This window comes from Electrona antarctica, assembly GCF_951216825.1.
Source record: "Electrona antarctica genome assembly, chromosome: 21".
Taxonomy (NCBI): Eukaryota; Metazoa; Chordata; class Actinopteri; order Myctophiformes; family Myctophidae; genus Electrona; species Electrona antarctica.
The window spans coordinates 30043318-30067150 of record NC_136802.1 but is presented as its reverse complement, the minus strand read 5'-3'; the positions used below and the strand labels follow the sequence as shown (position 1 = coordinate 30067150).

Sequence of the window (23833 nt, the reverse complement as noted above, 5' to 3'; positions counted from 1 at the left end):
CCCGTGTTTGGTGTTCTACGGTTAAACAGCTCCAGGTAGGGTGTGCTTCCCTTTGTTCTTTTGAACCCCTTTTTATCCTGTTTTAGTCAGAGATGCATGGTCTTTTGACTTGGTTGACAGAGATTTATCTACATAAACAAGTATAAAAAGGAATTGATGAACATCAATTTACTATACCAGCTGCGTTATTATATCTGCAGAATTGTGCTATGAAATGTAGATATCTGTGTCTATGAGATGAGATGAGATGAGATGAGATATACTTTATTAATCCCCGAAGGGAAATTGAAGCGCTACAGCAAAATGTGACACATAAATCAAGCTGGACAGACAGAACAATAATAGTAAACGACAAGTGGACATATAGACCAGGACCACTATGTGACCCGCAAACTTTGGGGAGGCAGTTCTTATGCATTTACAGTATAGAGTCTGATGGCAGTTGGCATGAAAGAGAGTCTATCTGTATTTGAACGTGTGTATGGCTGCAATGCAATACTATCCCATTGGCTGAGAGGTCGGCTAGAGGCAAAAAGTGTCTGGTTGTCTAGAGACGATCGAGGCAGCCAATCAGAAAGATGCCCATCTACCAGCCCCACCAGCCTCAGAAGCCCATCTACCAGCCCCAGCAGCCAATGAAAAGTTGCCACTACCAACCTGATAGATTGTAGACCAGATTGTTTACCAGCTGGTAAAAAACAGGACCATGTGCAGTAACTTCATTTTACAAAATACTATATATTTAAATTATACTGTAGATGTGAACCTTTAAAACATTTACACAAAATGATTTGTGTGTTAAAACACACCAGTAGTAATCTGATAAATTAGGGCAATCAAATGAGAACTAAATGAGAACTGTTTGTGGGCTAGTGTATTCAATAAATGTATTCAATTCCAACTTTCTGTGGCACAAATATCCAATATTTTGGAACACCCAGCTGTTTTGACCAACCTGTTTCCAATTAGCTAATTACTCAGCAGGGAATGTGATTGGTTGTCCTTTGATTTAAGGGACATCAGAGCTAAGCATTCAAACACTGGTTTGGTGCAAGCAAGTTAGCACTTCTTCTATTTGATGTTTTAGCAGACCACAGCTCTGCAGGAAGCCATGGCGCTTTTCACGAGGTACTTGTTTTTTGTTTGTATTTTAAAGGACAACTTTAGTTATTTTTTTTCAACCAAGATTCATTTTTTAGGTCATTAGAGAAAGTAAAAGATCATTATTTTTCATTTGCTGCTTTCTTTCGTTTTAGGGATTTTAGCGGGGGCATTCGAGCATGGGGCTAAATATGGCTGTTATAGTGATTTCTATTTTTATTTACTATAGTCCTACTAGACCCCAAGAAATTACATCTGGCCACAAAAGATCACAGGATCTATTGAATGTGTCAAACTGACATATTGAGCCGATGACACAGAGTGGCTTTCCCCCAGTAAGCTACCTTCACATTCAGTAGATCCTGTGATCTTTTGTGGCCAGATATAATTTCTTGGTCTAGTAGGACTATAGTAAATAATTTAAAAAAAAATCCCTATAAAATGTAGTAAACAAATACATATTTAGCCCCATGCTCGAATGCCCCCGCCCAAGTGTCAAACAGCTAAAATCCCTAAAACAAAAGAAAGCAGCAAATGAAGAAAAATGAACACTAATCTTTTACTTTCTCTAATAACCTAAAACATGAACATTGGTTGAAAAAAAAACTAAAGTTGTCCTTTAAGCTTTTAGAGAAAAAAGAATCCTGCACACTGTCTTCACTTGAGTTGGATATATTGAGCAATGTTTCAGACCTTCATCAGGCACGGTGCCTGATGGTCTGAACGACCGAAAGGTTGCTCAATAAATCTAAGTGAAGACGGTGTGCAGGATTCTTTTTTTCTCTACTTCTCAGTTCCAGTTATCCGACGCACCTGTCCATTGTAGGTGTGCAGAAGGACTTTTTCTTATATTTTAAGTTTTTGTGTATAATTGTTTCATCTATCTTTTATAGGGTGGTGTTTGTTGCTTTACTGGTTGTAGGATGTTATTATGCAGATGGTGAGTTTGACCTCTTTTTTTTTTCCTAGGTTATTTTCAATTTTGGGAAATTGTGTCATTATTGGCAAAAGTAAAATTTCCAAACTGTACATTTATTTTTTTGCTTTTTCTCATAGCTCAAAAGACTCGAAGGATCAGATCTTTTCAGTCTGTCATCGGGGTTCAGCCTGATAATATGATGTATCTGTGTAACTGTGATGTGCTGTCTGAGGATCACCCAGCTTTCCCATCTGTCCCAACATCACCTGAATCTGACTCCAATACCACCATTATGGTACTGTGTAACTGTGACCTACTGCCTCGGAATCCGAGCAAGCCAGGCCCCCAGGTTCCCCAGCAGCCCATCTACCAGTCCCATCCGCCTCAGAATCTCATCTACCAGACCCAGCCCCAGCAGCCTCAGAATCTCATCTACCAGACCCATCCCCAGCAGCCTCAGAATCTCATCTACCAGTCCCAGCCTCAGGCCGGCTACCAGCCCCCACAGGCCGGCTACCAGCCCCCACAGGCCGGCTACCAGCCCCCACAGGCCGGCTACCAGCCCCAGCAGCCCCCACAGGCCGGCTACCAGCCCCCACAGGCCGGCTACCGGCCCCCACAGGCCGGCTACCAGCCCCCACAGGCCGGCTACAAGCCCCAGCAGCCCCCACAGGCCGGCTACCAGCCCCCACAGGCCGGCTACCGGCCCCCACAGGCCGGCTACCAGCCCCCACAGATCAGCTACAAGCCCCAGCAGCCCCAACAGACCAGCTACAAGCCCCAGCAGCCCCAACAGACCGGCTACCAGCAACCCCCACAGGCCGGCTACCAGCCCCCACAGGCCGGCTACCAGCCCCCACAGGCCGGCTACAAGCCCCAGCAGCCCCCACAGGCCGGCTACCGGCCCCCACAGGCCGGCTACCAGCCCCCACAGATCAGCTACAAGCCCCAGCAGCCCCAACAGACCAGCTACAAGCCCCAGCAGCCCCAACAGACCGGCTACCAGCAGCCCCCACAGGCCGGCTACCAGCCCCCACAGGCCGGCTACCAGCCCCCACAGGCCGGCTACCGGCCCCCACAGGCCGGCTACCAGCCCCAACAGATCAGCTACAAGCCCCAGCAGCCCCAACAGACCAGCTACAAGCCCCAGCAGCCCCCACAGGCCGGCTACCAACCCCCACATGCCGGCTACCAGCTCCCACAGGCCCGCTACCGGCGCCCACATGTGCGGTTACCCCGGCTCCTGGGGTAACAGCTCCTGGTAGGGTGTGCTTCCCTTTGTTCTTTTGAACCCCTTTTTATCCTGTTTTAGTCAGAGATGGTCTTTTGACTTGGTTGACAGATTTATCTACATAAACAAGTATAAAAAGGAATTGATGAACATCAATTTACTATACCAGCTGCGTTATTATATCTGCAGAATTGTGCTATGAAATGTAGATATCTGTGTCTATGAGATATACTTTATTAATCCCCGAAGGGAAATTGAAGCGCTACAGCAAAATGTGACACATAAATCAAGCTGGACAGACAGAACAATAATAGTAAACGACAAGTGGACATATAGACCAGGACCACTATGTGACCCGCAAACTTTGGGGAGGCAGTTCTTATGCATTTACAGTATAGAGTCTGATGGCAGTTGGCATGAAAGAGTCTATCTGTATTTGAACGTGTGTGTGTATGGCTGCAATGCAATACTATCCCATTGGCTGAGAGGTCGGCTAGAGGCAAAAAGTGTCTGGTTGTCTAGAGACGATCGAGGCAGCCAATCAGAAAGATCTACCAGCCTCAGAAGCCCATCTACCAGCCCCAGCAGCCAATGAAAAGTTGCCACTACCAACCTGATAGATTGTAGACCAGATTGTTTACCAGCTGGTAAAAAAACAGGACCATGTGCAGTAACTTCATTTTACAAAATACTATATATTTAAATTATACTGTAGATGTGAACCTTAAACATTTACACAAAATGATTTGTGTGTTAAAACACACCAGTAGTAGGCTAGTGTATTCAATATTCAATTCCAACTTTCTGTGGCACAAATATCCAATATTTTGGCACACCCAGCTGTTTTGACCAACCTGTTTCCAATTAGCTAATTACTCAGCAGGGAATGTGATTGGTTGTCCTTTGATTTAGGGGGTATTAGAGCTAAGCATTCAAACACTAGTTTGGTGCAAGCAAGTTAGCACTTCTTCTATTTGATGTTTTAGCAGACCACAGCTCTGCAGGAAGCCATGCCGCTTTTCACGAGGTACTTGTTTTTTGTTATTTTAAAGGACAACTTTAGTTTTTTTTTTTTCAACCAAGATTCATTTTTTAGGTCATTAGAGAAAGTAAAAGATCACCCATATTGCCACCAACATCTAATGGTAGCTAGATTTATGAAGGCAAAGTTTCTGTACCTTGGACTACAAAGTAGGCATAGAGTGCAGACCCAGTTCATGTCAATCTGTCTTTGTAGAATTAATGATGTGCCCTCTGCTTTTTTTTCCTTCTCCAGACCATACAACTTGGAGTTTCCTAATTTCCTCCATGAGGAAAGACTCTGTTCCAGTTCCCATTCGACTGTCTTGTGCCATTTCCTTAACTGTCCTCTTGAACTGCTTCAGTAAGATCCCAAGACCATAACTGACTGTGTTGTGCGGTATAAAATAAAGTGGCTTTCATTATACTTGTGGTGTATTCACTTCAAAGGAGCTTTATTTGGTATGAGAAAACATATGTTTACGTTGCCAAAGCAAGTGGCAAAAAAATACAATAAACTGTTGAAAATGGAGAAAGTGTTTATACAGTTGGCGGGGGTACAGCATTTTGTAAACTGAGCTATGTCACATTGCATCGTAATACAGGGTATAGGTTAAAGCTGTGTTTTTGTTTTTTGCAGTCACTTTGGGGCAAATGGTCTGTTTTGTTAACTGTGCTGCTCTAGGAGCAGGTATACAGGCCCATGGCCCGGTAATAGTAGTAGACTACAGTATTTCTAACCAGGCCTGATTTTTATTTTAGACCCAATAGCCTACAGCCACTGAGCACAGGTCCAATGTCTTCATTCGGTGTAGCCAGGTTACAGAGTTTCAGTATAAGTATTTTGAGACTACGTGGTAATACTGGGCAAATGCGCTTTAACATTCTGGGTGGAAAGTTGGGAACCCCTTTCGGTGTTTTAAGCATTGTTATACTTTAGCTATTGAAAAATATGGACCCGGGGGGGGGGGGGGTCAGCGGCCAATTACATCTAATCTTGGGGGTCCTTGACATGAAAATGTTTGAGACTGACTGACACAGAAACATGGGTTTTTCAGGAAACTGTCAGGATTTAGAAGGCATTTGTAGAATCGTCCTCGGGTCTAAATGGGTTAAGTTTTGCCTCTTTAAGGAGCACTTACTTCACCCATTTTCAACCTCGTCTTATGATCGCTGCTCATAAGATTTTGTCTCGGAGGTGAGCTGTGCACAGTAGATGCCTGCTTGTGTCTTTCTTCTGGAATGGTTGGTGTGCAGAAATAGTAGGCATTGATTTTATACAGTTATCAAGGTGCACATGCAGCGTTCTGTCCTTGTGAGGTGCATGCCAGCCACCAGGATGAAGGCAAATACTGTATGTTTAGCCACACACTGCCAACGCCAAATGTGACCAGGTCTAGCAAAATGGTCCTCATCTCGCCTATAATGAAAAGGCAAAACATCTAAATTAAACTTGATTTTTCGTTTTTTTCATATTAACACAGTTTGAATGTTGAAAGTTTTCATTCCAACAGATTATTGATTTGGGCAAATTAAATGTATACATTTATAAGTCAAAGTAGGCTAGCCAGCTCTAGGTGTTGAAATGTTGTGAACATTCAAAGGGGATTTTCTCAGCTTTGGGTAAAACGGCACAATCATTTTAAAATGGTCATATCTCCTTCAAATATTTTCCAATTTCATTGAATGATACATCATATGAAAGCTTACATTCTGTACTTTAATAATCTGTAAAAAACTGAAAAATTACTCTGGTCGAGATGAGGGCCTATTTGCCAGACCCGGTCACAAATGTTTTATTGTGGACAGACAAACCCAATGTTTTTGGACAGATAAGGTGCCTTCAGGGTATACACTGGGGAAAGAATTCCCAAACCTGCTTACCGAGATGTCATTTGTAGGCATGTTTCTGTACTGTCCACATCCCATCTCGCCGAGACACTGAGCAAGTAGACGGTGTATATAATCCTCTTATGACAATTAGAGGACCAATTATATGAAGATGAGACTTAAAATGGGAGAAAAGTGCCTTTTTTTTAAAAGCACCAGAGAGGGAAATGTGCTTCTCACTGGCTTATTTCGTACTTTATTTAAATATGCATTATGTGAAACCATTTTCATTTTTGCTCAAAGCAGGGCTATCTTTCATCAGATTCTCATAGCTTTTGTATTAAAGCTCAAATAGATTGCATAAATGTGTATTAGTCTGGTGGCGTCAGGTGGGGGTGTATTTGAGCAGTGGTGTAAAGATTTACTCTACTCAAGTACTTTATGCTACTTAAGTACAGTACAGTCTGAAGTATGTTTACTTTGCTGGAGTAATTCCAACTTTCTCAACTTTTTCTTCTGCTTCTGATCTCAGGGGCAAATATTGTACTTTTATACTCCACTACAATTATTTTTGACAGCTTTAGTTAATAGTTAGATTTTGATTATTATTACAACATAAATTAACAGCTTCACATACACGTTCACGATGCGTGAGCTTGTAGATCTGCTATTTTAGAAACAATATATACTCCTATATATATACTATAGACTCCTTAAAACCCTTGCTTGCTTGCCTGGAGGATGTAAAAGCATGGCTGGCTTTAAACTTTTTAAACTTTAACGACAGCAAGACTGAAGTTATGGTGTTTGGGCCCAGCAACAATGTGTTTCCTCCTGGTGATTTAGGCCCCCTTGAGCCTTTCTTAAAGCCAACTGCCACCAATCTAGGCGTTAAAATCGACTCTGATCTAAAGATGGACAAATGAAACAGTCAGAAAGAGCTTCTTCCAGCTTAGGAGGCTGGCAAAGATGAAATCTTGTCTTCCCCGCTCTGTGTTCGAAACTGTTATCCATGCCTTTATGACACCCCTCCTCGACTACTGTAATACCCTGTATATTGGAGTCAACCAGGTCTCCATCTCTTGCTTACAGTTAGTCCAGAATGCCGCTGCACGGTTGCTTACAGGTACACGTAAGCGAGACCATATTAATCCTGTACTAGCCTCCCTCCACTGGCTTCCTGTGTGATACAGGATTGATTTCAAAGTCTTGCTTTTTGTTTTGAAATGTTTAAATGGTTTGGCACCCATTTATCTCTCTGAATTGCTGAAACCTTATGTTCCCACAAGGACCCTTAGGTCCTCTGACCAGCTTCTCCTGGTGGTGCCTAAAACCAGGCTGAAGCTCAGAGGGAACCGGGCTTTTGCAGTGGCAGCGCCCAAGCTCTGGAATGAGCTGCCTCTGCACATAAGACAAGGTGTTTAAATCACGCCTCAAGACGTATCTTTATTCTTTGGCATTTCCAAGCATAGTATGAGCTCTTTTGATGTTGAAAGTGACACTGTGTATGTTGTTTGTTTTTAAATGAAGTTGTGATTTGTATTATTTTATTGTAAAGCACTTTGGTACAACTTTGTTGTTATTTAAATGTGCTATATAAATAAAGATGGTATGGTATGGTATGGTATTTGAAAACTTGTGAAACAGGACATTCTGCGAAATCAGTAGCCTACTTTTTGTACTTTAAGTACATTTTGATAACACTACTTTTGCTTTGAATTGACTGTTATTTATACTACTTAATTGTAACAGAATATTTCTACATTGCAGAATTGATACTTTTTTACTTAATAATGTGAGTACTTTTTCCACCTCTGCATTTGAGGCACCCTTGCCAAGGGGCTCAATGTCTCATTCATCCACAGAAGTATAGTTAACAGTAATAGTAGATTAACTATAGGGGTGTGTGTGTGTGTGTGTGTGTGTGTGTGTGTGTGCGTGTGTGTGTGTGTGTGTGTGTGTGTGTGTGTGTGTGTGTGTGTGTGTGTGTGTGCGTGCGTGCGTGCGTGCGTGCGTGCGTGCGTGCGTGCGTGCGTGCGTGCGTGCGTGCGTGCGTGCGTGCGTGTGTGTGTTTTCAGTAATTGCTATGAAGACCATCCAGTGAACAGTAGTAGTAGTAATAGTAGTATTGTGTGGTGAGCTGGCTCCCTCTAGTGGGCAGATATAACACTAGACTAGGATTTTAGGGAAGCTGCTTATCATCGCTGTCAGGTAGAAGTATGTCCAAAAGCATTTACTTTTAAAGAAAATAGAAGAAGAAAGATAAAGTGTTTCCAATTGATCCAATATTTTATTTTATTGTATTATATTGTCATAAACACACGGTACATGTTAATCAGAGAAACGTCAAGGATACATAAAACAATAAATTAAAGAGACTTTGTGTTTCCATTGGGGTCCCTGGTCTGAGACAAACAATACATTACAACAACATACAGACAGTACAGCAATACATAAAACACTCTAGAGCTACAGTTGGGTGCCACCGATATTGTCCCTTATCATTTGACCCATTTAGGCCTGACCTCAAAATTTAAAAAAAATCCTTCTAAATCCTCCAGTTTTCTGAAATAAATATTTTCACGATTTTTAAAAAATAGCAGACCTACAAGCTCGTAGCGCGCCACTCGGTGGCGCGCTATGAGCTTGTAGATCTGCTATTTTCCAATAGCTAAATTATAACATAATGTTTAAAACACCAAAAGGGGTTCCCGCCCAAAATGGGTTAACTGTCCTTTTGCGCAGATCACGCAAACCTCAGCAAAAAGAAAAGGACAATATCGATGGCCTCCAACTGTACACTATACCTGCAGAATAAATAAAATGGTTCTCAACCAATAAGTGACCGTACAATTCTGCAACATTTTCTAAAAGTCATGCTTTGACCTTTATCTTAAAAAGGAGATGGCTGCTGATGCTCCTTGTCTTCGGGGGGTAGCGAGTTCCAGTTGGTGCCAAGCAGTGGTGTCAATTAAGCTGCTTAATGTGACACCTCAGCTATGGCTGCGCCCAGGGCACCCCTCCGTGGATTTGTCTATACAACAAAGTTGTTCCAATCCTCACTATCCTTCAACCAATATTGTGGTATGAATTGAATAGAGACAGGACCACAATTGAAATTGGGTTTAATCCTTTCAGCATTCTTTTGTGTTGTTGTTGTTTTCAAACTGTTACAGTTTTCACTCAATCAAATCAATGTATTACAGCACACAAGTTCTTTAAAAGTTCTATACCTTGAATGAGTCAAAATCTTACTACTTCTAGACGGGCCCGTCCCAAAGTTATTAGTGCAGTCGCACCCGGCAGCCGGCGGAAACTAGAGTTCCCAACGGGCCCAAAAATTAAGGCTCGGCACTACCTGGGCCCCCATCAAACCCTGTACACTCAAAACACTGCCCCACTGCCACCCTTAGAGCTCCATATATGGAGCTGACCTGTTCTGACATTCCATATATTGATCTGACCACATCAAACCCTGTACACTCACATGCTCCATATATGGCCAGACCTCATCAAACCCTGTACACTCACATGCTCCATATATGGCCAGACCTCATCAAACCCTGTACACTCACATGCTCCATATATGGCCAGACCTCATCAAACCCTGTACACTCACATGCTCCATATATGGCCAGACCTCATCAAACCCTGTACACTCACATGCTCCATATATGGCCAGACCTCATCAAACCCTGTACACTCACATGCTCCATATATGGCCAGACCTCATCAAACCCTGTACACTCACATGCTCCATATATGGCCAGACCTCATCAAACCCTGTACACTCAAAACAACTGCCCAGCTGCCACTCTTAGATCTCCATCTGATTATATATATATATATATATATATATATATATATATATATATATATATATATATATGGTCACCACCCTGTGGTGAATCTTTAACTGTATAAATTATTATGTGCTGTAACATATTTTACTGAATGAAAATGTTGGGTTTTAAGCATAATGGTTAATAAAAGATGCCAGTCAAGGTCTAGTTTATTTGTATGTCCCAACGGGGCCTTTTAAAGCAGATTACTAAAACAAAAAAACAAAACAAAAAACTCTATAAAACAAGAACAGACTTAGACGCACATCCAGCTACCTCCTCCTGCTTCCCTTGTTGATGGCACAATCGGAGGTAGGTATGTATGAATGAGAATTTTCGTACCTATTGTTTTTGGTTGCTGGGGTCTTTAACCATATTGGCCTATTAATTAATAATTGTAATATTAACATTCCCGTTTTAGGGGGTGAGAATTAATGAATGAATGCCTTTATTGCAGACTCAGGGTCCATAGAGAAACATACAAAACACAAAATACAATATACATCCAATAAAAAAAACAGTCCATCTGTGACAGTTATAAATAAAGGCTTTTAAGCCAATGTTTTCTAAGGCTAGAGGAGTATCTAGTGCAACTTTTGACAGGGTTATTTATACTGACGATGATGCTATTCACAGACTCATCCAAGCGACACATGAAGCTATGCATTAAGTTCCGGTCCCGGAGCTGTCTGCTCTAATAGATGAAAACAATTCAATGAATTGTTTTCAAACGTGTTAATAAAGTATGTATTCAACAGTGCTCGGGTGCCACAGGGTTAAAGTAGACCTGCCCACCAAGTGTCATCTAAAACAAATTAAATTCAAATAAGGCAAAGTAAGAATAACAACAAAAAAAACACAGTCAAAACAAGTAAATACAGTCAAAACAGATAAACGATAAACAAGAAAATAAAGTCCCCCAAAACGCCGTCTCCGTGTGACAAAAAGGGCAGATCGGCTAATTAGTTGCCCGAGAAACACCGAAATCGTCCTCATCTGGATGGCCCCTCAGTCTGAAAGTAAGCTGTATGAGATAGGCACATTATTCCAGTCTGGTAATGATTTCAATTTAAAAGCGTGTCTGCCAATTTCTTTACAGGGACTGACTGACAGAATAGAGCAATGTTCACAAAAATGTGCTGTCCCCGGGACATTATGAATGCACTTATTTAAGCCCTATTTAATAGTGACTTTTGTTGTTGTTTTACATTTTGAAAAATCTTCTCAAATAATCAAAAGCAAAGGAAGATAACACACACACACACACACACACACACACACACACACACACACACACACACACACACACACACACACACACACACACACACAGAGAGACTGGGTGGTTGCAGACAGTTTCTATATACCTCTGTCTTCTACTATAGAGACTGGGTGGTTGCAGACAGTTTCTATATACCTCTGTCTTCTACTATAGAGACTGGGTGGGTGCAGACAGTTTCTATATACCTCTGTCTTCTACGATAGAGACTGGGTGGGTGCAGACAGTTTCTATATACCTCTGTCTTCTACTATAGAGACTGGGTGGGTGCAGACAGTTTCTATATACCTGTGTCTTCTACTATAGAGACTGGGTGGGTGCAGACAGTTTCTATATACCTCTGTCTTCTACTATAGAGACTGGGTGGGTGCAGACAGTTTCTATATACCTATGTCTTCTACTATAGAGACTGGGTGGGTGCAGACAGTTTCTATACACCTCTGTCTTCTACTCTGTCTTCTACATAGTATGTATTGTTATAGTTGTCTTCTACACAGGCGTCTCCTCGTCTATATTACTCTGTCTTCTACTGTTTGTCTTTATGTGTATTCTACTACTCTGTCTTCTACTATTAGTCAGGGGATATGAATACAATCTGGGAATACATTTCTTACCAAGACTTTTCTTCACCAATGTGTTTGTAAAGGTGTCTACTAACATATCCCACATTGGTTTCTATTCAACCACCCTAGGGACATTTTTTGACAGCTGCTGAAATTTGGGGTACCATCAACAACCAATATATGGCAAAATGTTCAAAATGTAGCATGTGGCGTGTCAAACTAGGGGGTTTTCATGATTCTGAATCGATTCCAAGCATTAGTTTTGCACGAAAAACACTCGTTGGGCTAAATCCGGCCATAGCCACTTGCCTAAATGTGCCCAGATGTGCTGACCTGATCACATTAAGTGATGACGGCTATGGTCATTTTTAGCCCAAGAAGTGTTTTTCGTGCAAAAGTAATGCTTGTAACCCCCTAGTTTGACACGTCACATGCTACTTAAAGCATAATGATTTTTTTAACATTTAGCCTTATATTGGTCGTTGATGGTACCCCAACTTTCAGCGGCTGTCAAAAAATCCCCTAGGGTGGTTGAATAGAAACCAATGTGGGATATGTTAGTAGACACCTTTACAAACACATTGGTGAAGAAAATTCTTGGTAAGAAATGTATTCCCAGATTTGACATTATTCTGATAATATTCCCTTGTCTACTATGTGTATTCTATGTCTTCTACTATATGTCGTTTACTACGTGTATTCTACTATGTCTTCTACTATATGTCGTTTACTACATGTATTCTACTATGTCTTCTACTATATGTCGTTTACTACGTGTATTCTATGTCTTCTACTATATGTCGTTTACTACGTGTATTCTACTATGTCTTCTACTATATGTCGTTTACTACATGTATTCTACTATGTCTTCTACTATATGTCGTTTACTACGTGTATTCTATGTCTTCTACTATATGTCGTTTACTACGTGTATTCTACTATGTCTTCTACTATATGTCGTTTACTACATGTATTCTACTATGTCTTCTACTATATGTCGTTTACTACGTGTATTCTATGTCTTCTACTATATGCCGTTTACTACGTGTATTCTACTATGTCTTCTACTATTTGTCTTCTACCCCGTCTTCTATACTCTTCCATTTTCTACTCTGTCCTCTACTCTTCTGTCTTACTCTCCCTCCTCATGCACCCGGGTGTGAGACCAGTTCTGCGTAAGAACATCAGAGGCACCACCAGGCTGGTGGGAAGGAAGCACCACATCGCGCTGAAGATCGTCGTGCACGTGTCCTCCTGGCTCAGACCCGAAGCCACCACCAGGAACGCACACACCAACAGGCCCGCTATGTTGCCCAGCAGGACCAGCAGGATGACCACGATGATCCGGAACGCCCTGCGCCTCAGCTGGTTCATGCCCCCCGCCTCTGCCTTTGCCCCGCCGCCCGCTTCCTGCTGCTGTTCCCCGCCGGGCGGCGGGCGGACGAGCACGCGCAGCACGGCGACGCTGCAGAACACGACCACGAACACGCAGCACACGTAGAAGCTGCAGAAGGGCCACAGGATGATGGGGCCCAACTGGCGCACCGTCCCCACGAAGAGGCCCATACAGCTGACGCCGAACAGCCACACGCACCCGATGGCCGTGTTCCTCGCCCTGGCCCCGCCGGCCCCTCTCAGGCCGAGGTAGGTGACGGGGTGCACTGCCGCCAGGTAGCGCTCGACGCACGTGAGGCAGTGGAAGGACAGGCGGCACGTCATCACCATCATGTTCAGGCTCATGCTCGCCCACTGGACGGGCGTCAGCCTCAGGAGGATTCCCGTGCCGTAGGCGAGCCCGGAGAGGACGCCCAGCACCTCCAGGGCGGCCATGTGGTATGCGATGACGTCGGAGTGCGAGGCGGTCGCGCGGCCACCGCGCCACCGCCGGTAGCCCCGGTAGAGGACGACGGAGCAGAGAGGGAACATGACGACCGTGTTGACCACGAAGTACACGCTGAGGCTCAGGACGCCCTGGGAGCCCTTGGGAGAGTGGCCGCACTGAAGGAAGAAGCTGGTGATGGAGCCGTTGGCCGGATAGTGGGACGAGGAGTTGGAGAGGACGGGCGAGTCGGTGCAGAGAGCAGCCGAGGAGTTATCAGGAGACATGATGGCGGCTTGTGAGTGAGGCTGAGGCTGTGGAACAGGAGAGAGAGAATTATCTTGTGAGTGGGGCTGGGCTGTGGAGCAGGAGAGATAATTCACCTTTAGCAAAGCAAAGCTCTCCCACTTAGACACTCCCACTTGGACACTTTCCAGCCAGGCTCATTCATTCCAATGTAAATATCATGGATTTTACACAAATACTGGTTCATTTTTGGAACCAGACCTTCAAAATCTCTTCGAAATCCGTCAACAAAGCCTGCCATATGCACTAGAAAAATATGTGTGTGACATTTCTTTTTTGAAACAATGTATAGGGAAACTATTGGTGGAGAGGTTTGTCTAACCCATGCTTAGCTGTGATTGGACCATAGCAGTTTGGGGAGGTGCTTAGCTATAGGTCAATTGTAAGTGGGGCTGCTGTGGAGCAGGAGAGAGAGAATTATTAAAGTCGGACTGCAATGGCGTTTTATTTTGAAGTTTCAGTCTGAAATGGAAGCCGGTATGTTTCTGAACCAATCAGAGCATCACATCCCTTCAGGCTATGGGGCGTTAGTAGCTCTGCCGGACACGGGTGCAATGATTGAGATTCTTTGTTTACAGGTGAGAGAGAGACGGCCAGCAAAGCATGTTTGCTGCTACTATGTGGCTTATTTCTTGATTTCAGATACATATTTTAGTGTGCTGATTAAGTTTAATATGACTTCACTTTTTAGTTTGCACCCTGTTATATTAAACTAAGGGCCTAAATTGTCTGAGCTGCTCCAGTGCCTTCTTTTTCGTAAGTTTAATATGAGTAATACACTGCCTGGATGTCATCTTGTATGAGATTAAAAACGGACTGTATGTGTCAGGCGTCTTACTGGTCAATAGAATTATTACAAAATTACACACACACACACACACACACACACACACACACACACACACACACACACACACACACACACACACACACACACACACACACACACACACACACCTTTGTAATAATTCTATTGATCAGTAAGACGCATGAGGGGCGAGAAGCGACCTAGATCACGTGCACACATCCGCCTTGTTGACGGAAGACTGCTGGGAGAGCGCTGGCGCTTTGGCATGGGGGGTCAGATCAACATGGAATTCATTCTGTACTTCCCATATAAGGAGCATGTCTTGAGTGTTCAGGGCTTGATGAGGTCAGATCAACATATGGAATGTCAGAACAGGTCAGCTCCATACAGTATGGAGATCTCAGGGTGGTAGCGGGGACATTCTCTTGAGTGTACAGGGTTTGATGAGGGCCGGGCCTTCATTTTTGCCGGGTGTGGCTGCACAAATAACTTTGGGGCGGGCCCGTCTAGAGTTTGAATGGACAGGTATAAAGGGGTCAAAAGAAAAGGGAGACATCGAAGAGGAATGTGGGTGGGGAAGGATCAACATATGGAATGTCAGAACAGGTTCTGACATATCCATATATGGAGATCTAAGGGTTTGCGGTTTGAGGTCAGATGAGTTGCTGGCCAATATTGATGACATCAGGGATCTCCATATATGGGCTTAACTGCGACAGCAGGTCGCATTTACTAATATATCCATCCCTGATGATGTCACGTGATGTCACGATGACCTTCGCACCTGAGGGCTTGCCTGGGGCTGATGTCACGTGATGTCACGATGACCTGGGGGGGCTTGCCTTGGGTGACCAAACAACACACACTGACGGGAATGCTAGATTCCATAGTTAACTGAGACTTGCGGTCACAATCCTTCCATGTTCGATGTTGCCTAGTGAGCCGCCTGAAACTTTAAAGGGAAGCTTGACAACATGCAGCCACTAGATGTCGCACTTTTAACATCTCTGTTGTTTAAGTTTAGCTATATTGTATGTCCTTGTCCCCTTTATAAGGCAGCACTGCAGCAGTGTACTGTGCCAGTCAGTATGTGAATATTTGACCTGTGTAAACATGTGCCAGATTGCATGGCATGTCTTTTAATATGCTTTGCATAATTTGTTTGATGGAGTGCAGCCAGCTGGTGTTACTGTAGCTGTGTTTGTTTTGTCAGTCTGAGCAGATCCCAAAACGAGGAGAGGAGGACAGCCAAAAACAACACATTGTGAACTTGTTTTAGATGCAAATTCACTAGTAAGAGACCACACTTCGCTCAAGATTAACAGTTTATTGAAACAGAATGAGATGAATACGGAATGGAGTGAGGAACCCAAGGTAGGGCGAGACTCAGGGTGGGGGCGTAGTCTCTGGAGCTGACGGTCATCTTTGCTCTATTCGGAATGAGCGGTTGGTCGTCTCTGCTCCGTCACTGCCCCCCCCCCCCCTGGATTCCTAAAGAATCGAGGGGGAAGGAGGAGGTTGGGGTGGAGGAGGATGGCGAATTTGAAGAATAGTGAAAATAGCCGATCTACAACTGCAGTACTCACAACCCATGTTTGGTCTGTCATGGAGTAGTAGACCAAACAACTTGGTTGAGAGATCGCAGGTGTATTTGTACTGTGGTGATTGCACCTGGGATTGGCCGGGTGATAATGAAAGGCAGGTGAGTTTGATAAGGAGGGAGGAGTGGTTGATAAGGAGGGAGGAGTGGTTGATAAGGAGGGAGGAGTTGTTGATAATGAGGGAGGAGTGGTTAAGGTCAAGCGGAAGGAGGTCTCTTCTCCCGAAACTGCGTGGTATAAAAACAACTTCCCTTCACTAGTAAGAGACCACACCTTCGCTCAAGATTAACAGTTTATTGAAACAGAATGAGATGAATGCGGAGTGGAGTGAGGAACCCAAGGTAGGGCGAGACTCAGGGTGGGGGCGTAGTCTCTGGAGCTCACGGTCATCTTTGCTCTATTCGGAATGAGCGGTTGGTCGTCTCTGCTCCGTCACTGCCCCCAAAAGAGCTGGCCCGTAGATGTGAATGGCTGGGAGGTAGAGACCGAAGGTCTTGAAGCTAGGGCAACGTGTCGCATGATCCGCCCTGTCCTTAGACCCTCAATAGGGCGAGGAAAAACAGGCTGAAGATGATGCGGCACGTTACGGTCATCATGGATAGGGATGGGCGTTGTGGATGTTGCTACTGTCGTGATTGTGGTAGGTTTGGGATGACCATCGACCGGGGGTGCGGAATGACCTGAAGGGCTCGTGTGGTGTGGTAGGAATGACACCAATGCAGAACGAGTGCCCGGAGTAGGAGTGATGTAGGAGTCAAGATTTGACTGGGGTGGAGCCAGGAGTGGCGAAACCAGTCTCTGTGAGGAGATGGTCTTGAGTTGCAGCGTTGAGGAACATCTTGCAGGGATGTGGCGGAGGATGGATTCGGATAGACTGAGGGGAGAGTTGATCGGGACGGATGAATGATGGATGAATGCATCCGTTGATGGTTTGGTAGGAGTGGAACGTGTAGGATGGACGTGGGCAATGAGAAGAGTTTATCGGGGGGAGTATGATCTAGAGTTGGCCTAGAGAATTGGGATGCTTCTTTGTGTCGAAACGTGGGCCAGATTGCATGGCATGTATTTTAATATGTTTTGCATAATTTGTTTGATGGAGTGCAGCCAGCTGGTGTTTGTTTTGTCAGTCTGAGCAGATCCCAGGACAGCCAAAAACAACACATTGTGAACTTATTTTAAATGCAAATTGTCCACACATATCAGTATCCATCCCTAACCCATTTGCGTCTGAATGTCATTATCAGGAAAGCCCTGGTAACAGGAGCCAGACAGGCGAACACATGACTGGAGCAGTGGTGGAAGTAAACTATAGGCTATAGGCCTATCTCACAACCCGCTTTCCACGCCCACTTCCGGTAAATAGTGGTGTCTTTAACATTAGCATTTACACGTTTTTTTCTCTGGAGAATCTAAGTACATTTTCTAATGTAAAAATGTGACAGACCAATATTATTATGAAGCAAACAAGATGGTAAATCAGCTCGAACAGATAGAACAAACCTTACCTTGAGAAAACAAAAGTTGTAGACTTCTTAAATTACCTCTGTTAACATGTAGCGTCTATGGAGTGACGTCACGCTATCACCACTAACCCCGAAAGGGGGCGTATTAAGGGGGGCGGGGAAATTCTGTGAGATAGGCTTATTGACTCATAGGCCTGCTGTAGGCTAGTACACTTTTGACAGCATGTTGCGATGCAAAGTGTTGAGCTTGTAGCATAGACTTTCTATTGAACAGATTTGTATACATTTTAGACATTTGAAAACTTGTGAAACGGGACATTCTGCGTATTGACTTTTGCTTTTACGTTTGGTCCTTAATATTATAGTAGCCTATATTTTGATCTTGATCAACATTATGAACTGAGCAGTGAGCAACATTATGAACTGAGCAGTGAGCAACATTATGAACTGAGCAGTGAGCAACATTATGAACTGAGCAGTGAGCAACATTATGAACTGAGCAGTGAGCAACATTATGAACTGAGCAGTGACGATAAGGAAGCCAATAAGGACAAATCACACATCACTCAGCATACAGTATGCACAGTAGTAGCCATGTTATGTTTCCTAGGAATTTAGGTAACTAGGCATATGGCAAGGCATATGTGACAGTCCTAAGTGGCCATTTTCTAATAAAAAAAAGCTGCCTGCCTTGTGAAGCTTCCTTGTGTAGCCCCCAGCCAAGACCCAGTCCGCAACAACCCTGCCAGTCGGGCTCAGCCCTATTGGCATGACAGGTTGCGTGTTGGTCTGGCGAGTGGGAGGCCCGGGTTCAATCCCCGCTTTCCGTGCAATGCTACAATCTGGCGTAGTCGGCAGGACGTGGAGCGTGATATCCTCGCGTGAGGGACATGAGGGACATCGTGTGCGGCGGTCCGCGGTGTGAAGTAAGAAGCTTCAATTACTGGGGGGGTGATTGTAGCCCCCAGCCCGCAACAGCCCTGCCAATCAGGCTCAGCCCTATTGGCTTGACAGGTTGCGTGTTGGTCTGGCGAGTGGGAGGCCAGGGTTCAATCCCCGCTTTCTGCGCAATGCTACAATCGCAAATAAGCCCGAGCCAGGCGAGCCTTCTCTAGTGTTGATTTCATCGACTAAAACTATGTCGAAAAATGTTCATCCACTACCTTTTTCATTGACAAAAACTCAATGAAAACTAAAACATCTGACTAAATACACTGACAATGTTAGTAAAAATGTTAGGGAGGGACTAGTGGAGAAGAGATCTAGTAGAAGTAAATGTAGATGTGTTCAACGCAGGTTCAGGAGTAGATACCACCCACTGCTAAACCTAATCACTCCCGTCCCCTATCTCCTTATCAAGTTCACCTGCGTCCCAAGTCTCACGGGCCACGGCCAATCACGTAACATTCTCCACAGCATAAATACTGTACACCTCTCGTCTCATCTCTTACCTGTTTGATACTGCCTCGCGCTGTCAAATCCCCCCTCCTCCCCAACTAACCCCCTTCATCCTCAGCATTGCCCTGCTAACACTTCTTTCTCTCTCCTTCTCCTAGGAGCCCCCGGGGGGGGCAGCGTCTGCTCCCAGGCAGAGCACGTCCCCACCCTGATTCTCGCCCTCCCCGGGCTCCTCATCAATACACCTACATCTCACTTGTGCAATAAATACTCCTAATCTTGAGCAGTTGGTGTGGTCTCTTACTAGTGAAAAGACAATTAAGTAATTTTGCCTACAGTATATATGCTTTAATAGCCGATCTACAAGCTCACAACGCCTCGCGCTAGATCGGCTATTTTCAGGAGGCAACCAAGTGTAAAATCAGGCATTACGAGTACACCATCAAGGCCTGCCAAAATATATTTTCGTCGACAAAGTCAACTCTAGATTTAGTCGACTAAAACTGGACTAACACTAAACATTTCAGATGACTAAAACATGTGTAAAACTAAATACAATTTTATTCAAAAGACTATTAAGACTAAACTAAATCAAAATGTGTAACATGGGAGCCTTGATGACTGGAGGATTTGTCTGGAAACCTAACTATAACGCATTCACCATATAGTGCTGGCCTCAAGGGAGCATACCCGCCTTACTCTTCAAACAAATCAAAAGGTGACAGGTTGTATAGCGCCCACACTGTGGAATGCTCTTCCTCAGGTGTTGAGATCCGCAGCCATTTTTTTAAGAACAAACTCAAAACACTGCTATTTTCACAGGCATTTCCGGATGTTTCATGATGTTTTTTCCATGTGTGTTTGTGTTGTTATTTTGCTGTTTTGTTTTTTTAGATCAATATGTACAGTATGGGCTGTTTTTCTGTTCGGTACTATTCTGTTGTATTTAGCTTGTTTTTGTTTTTAGCACTTTGTGAGTTTTCTCTGTGAGAAGTGCTTTATAAATAAAATGTACTTAGGCCTACTACTCTTGATGCATCTCTTGTAACTGTGTAGGCCTACGAATGTCAAATGAGATGTGGCATTAGATTGGCAACAAATTGTGTTAAGTCATGAAATGTGTTTTTCATCAGTGGCCAAAGACAAACGGAAAATGGAAATTGTTCGTGCCTAGCTGTCATTGGTGGATGTTTGTCAACTCTTTTGGCAGATAAGGACACCAGCCAATCACAAGAAGATGTGAGAAAAAGAAAGACAGATGGTAACATTGTCTAATTAAAATGATTAATATTAAGGGTTACATAATATTTTAATCTGCACTTTCATCTGAATTCACTGTACTATATGGTGTTATTATGGCTATACACTGTAGATGTTTTGATTCTTAACCATTTCAACCCTGGTGGCCCTATTTGGGCATATGGCTGATACTGTACATGTTCAAAACGCATTACTGCACCGCCGATACTAACCTAACAATATCACTTACACTACCTTGGTTAGATACCCTGGCTTATAAGTATTCACTAGTGAAGTGTATATTTCCTAGAGATTCGTAATGTGTATTAAATTAAACCAACCTGTCAGTTGCTGATGATGCGTGCAGTCCTGTTCAGCTCTCTGTAAACTCTGCACAGGTGTACCAACAGATCACTGGTGTGTGTGTGTGTGTGTGTGTGTGTGTGTGTGTGTGTGTGTGTGTGTGTGTGTGTGTGTGTGTGTGTGTGTGTGTGTGTGTGTGTGTGTGTGTGTGTGTGTGTGTGTGTGTGTGTGTGTGTGTGTGTGTGAGTGTGTGTGTGTGTGTGTGTGTGTGTGTGTGTGTGTGTGTTCAATGTTTGTGATTTGAATCTGTGCTAGTCTTGTGATTTCAGTCTGTGACAGGTCATTTGTATTCGTTTACGTGGCATATATTCCAAATGATGTGGTTTCTACAGTATACTATCAGATGAGATTATGTCATATCTATTACTGAAAGGAGAGAGACCAAATTCATAGCCAAACGCACACAATTTAACCACTCTTAAGACCTGAGGCCACACAGAGAAAGGCATTATTAGGGGATTTGAATGAGTCTAAATCACCAGTGGTGGGGACAAAAAGAAAAGTGTTTTACTTAACCTATTTTGGGCGGGAACCCCTTTTGGTGTTAGCATTATGTTATGCTTTAGCTATTGAAAAATAGCAGATCTACAAGCTCGTAGCGCGCCACCGAGCATGAAGGCCGCCTGCGGTCGAAACGTTGTGTCTTATATTATGGTGTTTCAATAAAAAGAAAACACCATTGGAGCAATCCTGTGTGCGGACTCTCTTCTTTTCACTGTACTTGCCTGTACTTCACTGTACGTGGCAGCGGTGGCCGAACGGATTGCGGAGCGGTCTTGATACCGGAAGGTCGCCAGTTCGAATCAGCGGTCCGACACGTTAAAATTACCACCGCTGAAGTGCCCTTGAGCAAGGCATTGAACCACTACCATGAAATGTTCTATGAGCAGGGCCTGGCTGGAAACAAGTTCTTGAGCTTAGCCCAGATACCCTGGGTAAATATAGTAACTTTGCTTTGCTTTGCCTTGGTCCGGCACCAGCCAGGAACTGGATGTGCGCAAGCCACCTGCTTTTTAAACTAATCAAAATAAAAGTACTCATCGTGCGGAATGTCTCGTTTCAAGTTTTCAAATGTATAAAACACATTTGAAAATAGCCGATCTAAACAAATTACATATGCCCTGAGGCTTCAACCAAACATATTTAGTAAAAGATGGAGTCCTGTACTGCCTCTACTAATGAGGTAGCAGGTTTCGGAATCTCAAGGTTCAAGGTTCAAGGTTCAAGTTTATTTAGTGTCCCCGAAGGGCAAATTGGGTTGCAGCATAGACGTACATTAAACAATGAGACAAGTACACATAAACAACAGTTCACATAGCAGATCATACCAAAGTACAAAGGTGCACATAACCAATAAAGTGCAGGCGTTAAAGTGCTATGCCATAGTCATAAAAGTGCGAGTGCATAGGCATTAGGCACGAGACAAATAAAGTAAGTAAAACGTATGAAGTAAGTACGTAAAAGTGCTTATCATAAGTTATCTCCTAGATCTACCCACAGCAGCATTTAGTGTGCAGATAGAGACAGGGACAAAGGAATGTTTGTGCCTGTTTTTTGTGGCACAAGGGGCTCGCAAGCGAAGGCCGGATGGGAGAAGGATGTACTCTCCATGTAGAGGGTGAGCAGCATCAGATCGGATACACAGGGCTTTGTTAAGCACCTTTGTTAAGCACCTGTTCTCGAGTAACAACTCACCGAATATACTTCTCCCCAGACCTTCTGGTGTGCTCATACGCTTCCCTCTGTCTCCAGTCATGTCTGTCCTCAGTATTGTTCAACTTCCCATTGTTGTCGACGCTCTGTTGTTTTTGTCTCGCTACTTGTATTTTATTTCCTTGTTTTATGGTGAATACTTGTATTTTATTTCCTTGTTTTATTGTGAATACTTGTAAATGTGTGTAAAGTTGTTTGTGTGTATGAGTGTATAATATATATATATTCTGTGAAAGTATGAAACAGCTGAGGTTGTGAAAAAAAAGGAAAAAAAGCAGTTGTAAGAAAAATGTATGCTTTTAATTTTATATATATATATATATATATATATATATATATATATATATATATATATATATGGCTGGTTAAAGTATGTTTTGTAATAATAATCAAAGTAGTAACTAAAGTTTTCAAATAAATGTAGTGGAGTAAAAGTACAATATTTGCCTTGGAAATTGGAAATATTCAAGTAGAGTACAAATACCTCAAATGGTACTAAATTAAATACAGCAAACTTTCCACCACTGTAAATCAATCACAGACCATTCTCTAACTGCTCTGTTCTGATAGGCTGGTGGAATGATAGATGGAGTACATCTGCTGTGTCATCAATCATGGCTGCCTATCGCAAGGTTAGGGTGTGTCAGTGTCACCATAGGGTGCCATGATGCAAGTCCAGGGGCACCCTAGCTTGTCCGTAGTCCATATCTGTCCAGTGGTTTGCATACAATCAATGCTCAGATTGCATGCAGCTGCTATGACTGTCATGTAGAGCAGGGGTGCCCACACTTTTTAGACTTGAGAGCTACTTTCAAAATCACCAGCTCAACCAGATCTACCCACCAAAAAATATATATTATCCCATTGCTGAAAATAGTTACATATTAGGGAAACGCTCTTGGAATGGGAAATAGATGGGGGAAATGGAATTGTAGGATTTTTTTGTAGATAACTTTGTAATACTATATATTTGTACAAAACACTCTTGAAAACAAAGTATTGCATTTTGGGTTTTGAGCTTCCCTTTTTTCCAAAACATGTTTTTATGTATTTAAATTAAATATTTTAGGGGCATGTTGTGGTCTACCTGCACAGCCTGTGTTATACTGGTAGATCACGATCTACCTTTTGGGCACCCCTGATGTAGAGCCTACTTGAATTTCGCCTTATAAATGATGATAACCAGGCTAATGTCACAGAATAAGGTTAAAGGTGGGAGGGAGATCTGTCGAATGAATCGATAAAAAGACTTGTGGCTTCTTTCTTCAAATATCAAAATGCATTATTTAAAGGGTTAGGTCTCTTGTCTGTCTGCGTCTCTCTCTGTCTTTTCTCCTC

At 43.3% G+C, this 23833-nt stretch overlaps 1 protein-coding gene across 1 annotated transcript; it reads left to right on the top strand.

Annotated features, from left to right (window-relative positions):
• Nucleotides 1-1015: 1015 nt before the first annotated feature.
• Nucleotides 1016-4698, top strand: LOC306914123 (uncharacterized protein). Its single transcript, XM_079491054.1, has 4 exons — nt 1016-1128; nt 1995-2041; nt 2158-3281; nt 4528-4698. The coding sequence occupies exons 1-3, from the start codon at nt 1112-1114 to the stop codon at nt 3270-3272; spliced, it is 1179 nt and encodes a 392-aa protein (XP_079347180.1). The 5' UTR covers nt 1016-1111; the 3' UTR covers nt 3273-3281; nt 4528-4698.
• Nucleotides 4699-23833: the final 19135 nt, after the last annotated feature.

Excerpts from the sequence above, each read along its gene's own strand:
- LOC306914123 (XM_079491054.1), top strand. Across the intron at positions 2,042-2,157 it reads AGGATGTTATTATGCAGATG|CTCAAAAGACTCGAAGGATC; the intron begins GTGAGTTTGACC and ends TTTTTCTCATAG.